General features: G+C 46.5%; 1 protein-coding gene across 1 annotated transcript; it reads left to right on the top strand.

The window, feature by feature from the left end:
- Positions 1-414: 414 nt before the first annotated feature.
- Positions 415-2,594, top strand: LOC124699001 (protein PYRICULARIA ORYZAE RESISTANCE 21-like). Its single transcript, XM_047231380.1, has 3 exons — positions 415-544; positions 1,408-1,489; positions 1,644-2,594. Exons 1-3 carry the CDS (start codon positions 533-535, stop codon positions 2,435-2,437), a joined length of 888 nt encoding a protein of 295 aa, XP_047087336.1. The 5' UTR covers positions 415-532; the 3' UTR covers positions 2,438-2,594.
- The last annotated feature ends 400 nt before the right edge of the window (positions 2,595-2,994 follow it).

The following is a 2,994-nucleotide window of genomic DNA, read 5'->3' on the forward strand; positions in this document are numbered from 1 at the left end:
TTACAAGGAAATGGTCAATTACAGGAAGGACTCACTCCAAGAGTGGAAATTTTTATATTGTTTTCTGGTAGCTCAATGACCAGAAGCATAATCTTGTCTTTAAATTTCTTTCTACACCTGTAAAGACTGGGAGGTTTGCCCTTGAAGATGAAACTTGTATTATTTTCAAACTCTAATAAAATTCTGGCAAGCTGGACTCAACCGAAGATATAATTTGGTTACCCCTTCAATTAGTCAGCAAATAAATACAGCTTTAAACATGTGTTAAATCCCAAATAAATTTTGTTAGGGAATCAACCGATTGCATGCCTACTAAAGAGAATATTGTTTATGGGGGAATAAGGAAACGCGTTACTAGTCCCTGCAATTTATACGCCTCCCTCTCCACCCTTCACACTCCACGCCTCTCTCTCTCTCTCTCTCTCTCTCTCTGCTTCTCTCCCTCCCTCCACTTCAATCAGCTTCTGTCCCTCCCTCTACTTCAATCTGCTTCTCTCTCCATGTAAGAAGCCAAGGAGGCCACGCCGAAAGCATGGCAGAGATGGTGATCTCTCTCTCTCTCTCTCTCTCTCTCTACAAATTTGCAACATACCATGGGTTATGTGTCCTACAATTATGTTTATATGCGTTCATAGTACTGGAATTGATCTGTCTGTACAAATTACGGGTGTATGGTTCTTCTTCCGGAAGTACAAAAGAATAAGGTCACAAGAACAATGGCAGGCAAGAGCATATATTCTAGTGTCTAGAACATTGCATGTTTATGCCTATAGCTATCACCGCATAGATGCTATCTACATATATATGTGTTTCATTCACCTGCCTTTTAAACGGAAGGCCCTAGGCCCGGCTTTATATATAAAGCCAACACGGCAACCACATAGTAGCGATACAACTCACATCACAAACTGGTACCTCAAAGTGCTGATAACTTAGTACAAATACGCCAAGTCTGGTGCCTAAGATAAACACAAAGATGCAAGGGGAGACTAAAGAACGAAGAGCGGCATGAAGACGTCAACGGCGTCCGCGTCCATCATCCCGAATCCGCGCATGTAGCCTCCTAAGCTCGTCCAGCGCCGCGTCCAACAGTGGTCGGTCCCTCCGTCTGACCAGTACCCTCCAGCTCTGCATGTAGATAGACATTCACCTGCCTTGCCATTGCAAAATCTGAGATTGAACTACTCCCTACTTGCATCCGAATAAATAAAGTTTGCTAACTTTATGTTCTCATTTCTAATAACCGGGAATGTTAAGCTTCGCGATGTGTCATGCAATGTTTCCGCAAAATTTCAAATAAATTTTGATTGCTAGATGTGTTCATTTTGACAGGCCTCGAAATTTTGTGCTTCCTAAACAAATTTACAGGAGGAATATTTACTTTTATCTTTTCTGCTGTCAAAACAGATGTCCACGCTAATCCTAAAGGTTGATCTTGATTGCTGCTCGTGCTACAAAAAGATCCGCAAGATCCTCTGCAAACTCCAAGGTTAATTATAACCTCAAAATTATTTTCCTACATGCATGTTCATCCATCTGAAAACCACAGGAGTTTTCTTTGCTTTCAGATAGATTTACCTTAGGAATTGGACATTCGCTTGTGATTTAAATTGTTGATCCTTCCGGTTCATTTGTACGTGCAGATCGGGAGGGGATCAGGACGATCTCCTTCGACGAGGGAAGCAAGACGATCGCAGTCGCCGGGCCGTTCGACCCGCACAGGCTCTCATGCAAGATCAGGTGCAAGGGGGGAAAGGTGATCAAGGGCATCGAGATCATCCAACACGGCGGCGGTGGCGAGCCACAGGGGAATATGGCAGGGCCGCCGCCAACGAAGAGCGGCAAGAATAAACAGAAGGGGAAGCGGAAAGAGACGGAGATGGAGCCTCATCCACCGCCAGTTCATGAGCAAGAGCAACCGCCACAGGGGCCACAACCGCCGCCGGTCGAGAACCCGCCGCCGCCTGCGCAGCCGCCTGCCCCTGACAGCCACATTTCTACGGGGATGCCGCCGACGATCGAGGAGCAGAAGCAATGGGAGAGGCCGGCCGAACTCGAGCCGCAGTACGAACCATTACCGCCGGCGCCACCAGTGGAGCAGGAGAAACAGAGAGATCAGAGGCTGTATCATCCGCCGGCGGGGCCCGTTTGGCCGGTCGACGTGAAGCCGACGACGGCGGAGATAGAGATCCCGTCGTGGCCGGCGCCGCCACAGCCGATAGGAACAGCAGGATCATCATACGGCTGCTCGTGCTGCCAGCCGTGCTACCGGGGGTACTACGAGGGGTGCAGGTGTTGCAGCTGCGGCAGGGTGTACGGCTACTCCGTCGGTGTCTTGCCGACGCCAGCGGGGTGCTACGCCGGCGGTAGCATCTACAGGCCGGGCTGCCAGCTCTACAGAGAGGAGGACCCGGCCGGTGCTTGCGCGGTTATGTGATCCGTCCGTTCTTCTTTTTGCAAGGATCTTTTTGTGGGGACGAAAGTGTGTGCGTTCGTTTTTCTTCAGTGTTGAACTGTTTGATGCCTCTCTTTTTCTCACTTAATTATTTTCGTTTCCTTCTTTCTATGAAGAGAATATATCCATTGATGCCTTCTTTTCTACTAAATTAGATGATGCCCGGCGTTGCAGCGGGACATTCAGATATTATTTGTCAATTTAAAAAGAAGCCCACATTAAAAAGGAAGAAGCTTAATGTAGATGTTGAGAAATACATTTTAGAACCACTAACAGGATGCAGATTGATATGTCTTTGTAAACACCGAAATATTTAGACCTGAATAAATAGAGAGATCAACAAATTGAAGAGTTGAGGACATTTGGGCGAAGTACATCTTTGGGACCGAAGCACGCTTTCAGCGCTCCATTGCCAACATATGCATAGTGTGCAACCTCAATTTATGACAAATTTTGTCAGAAACTAATAAAACAAAATATGCTGTTTAATCAATGGAAAACAATCTAAATGCTCAATATTAATTGATGGCGTTTATTTC

Source organism: Lolium rigidum, chromosome 3, assembly GCF_022539505.1.
Source record: "Lolium rigidum isolate FL_2022 chromosome 3, APGP_CSIRO_Lrig_0.1, whole genome shotgun sequence".
NCBI lineage: Eukaryota > Viridiplantae > Streptophyta > Magnoliopsida > Poales > Poaceae > Lolium > Lolium rigidum.

Excerpts from the sequence above, each read along its gene's own strand:
- LOC124699001 (XM_047231380.1), top strand. Across the intron at positions 1,490-1,643 it reads GATCCTCTGCAAACTCCAAG|ATCGGGAGGGGATCAGGACG; the intron begins GTTAATTATAAC and ends TTGTACGTGCAG.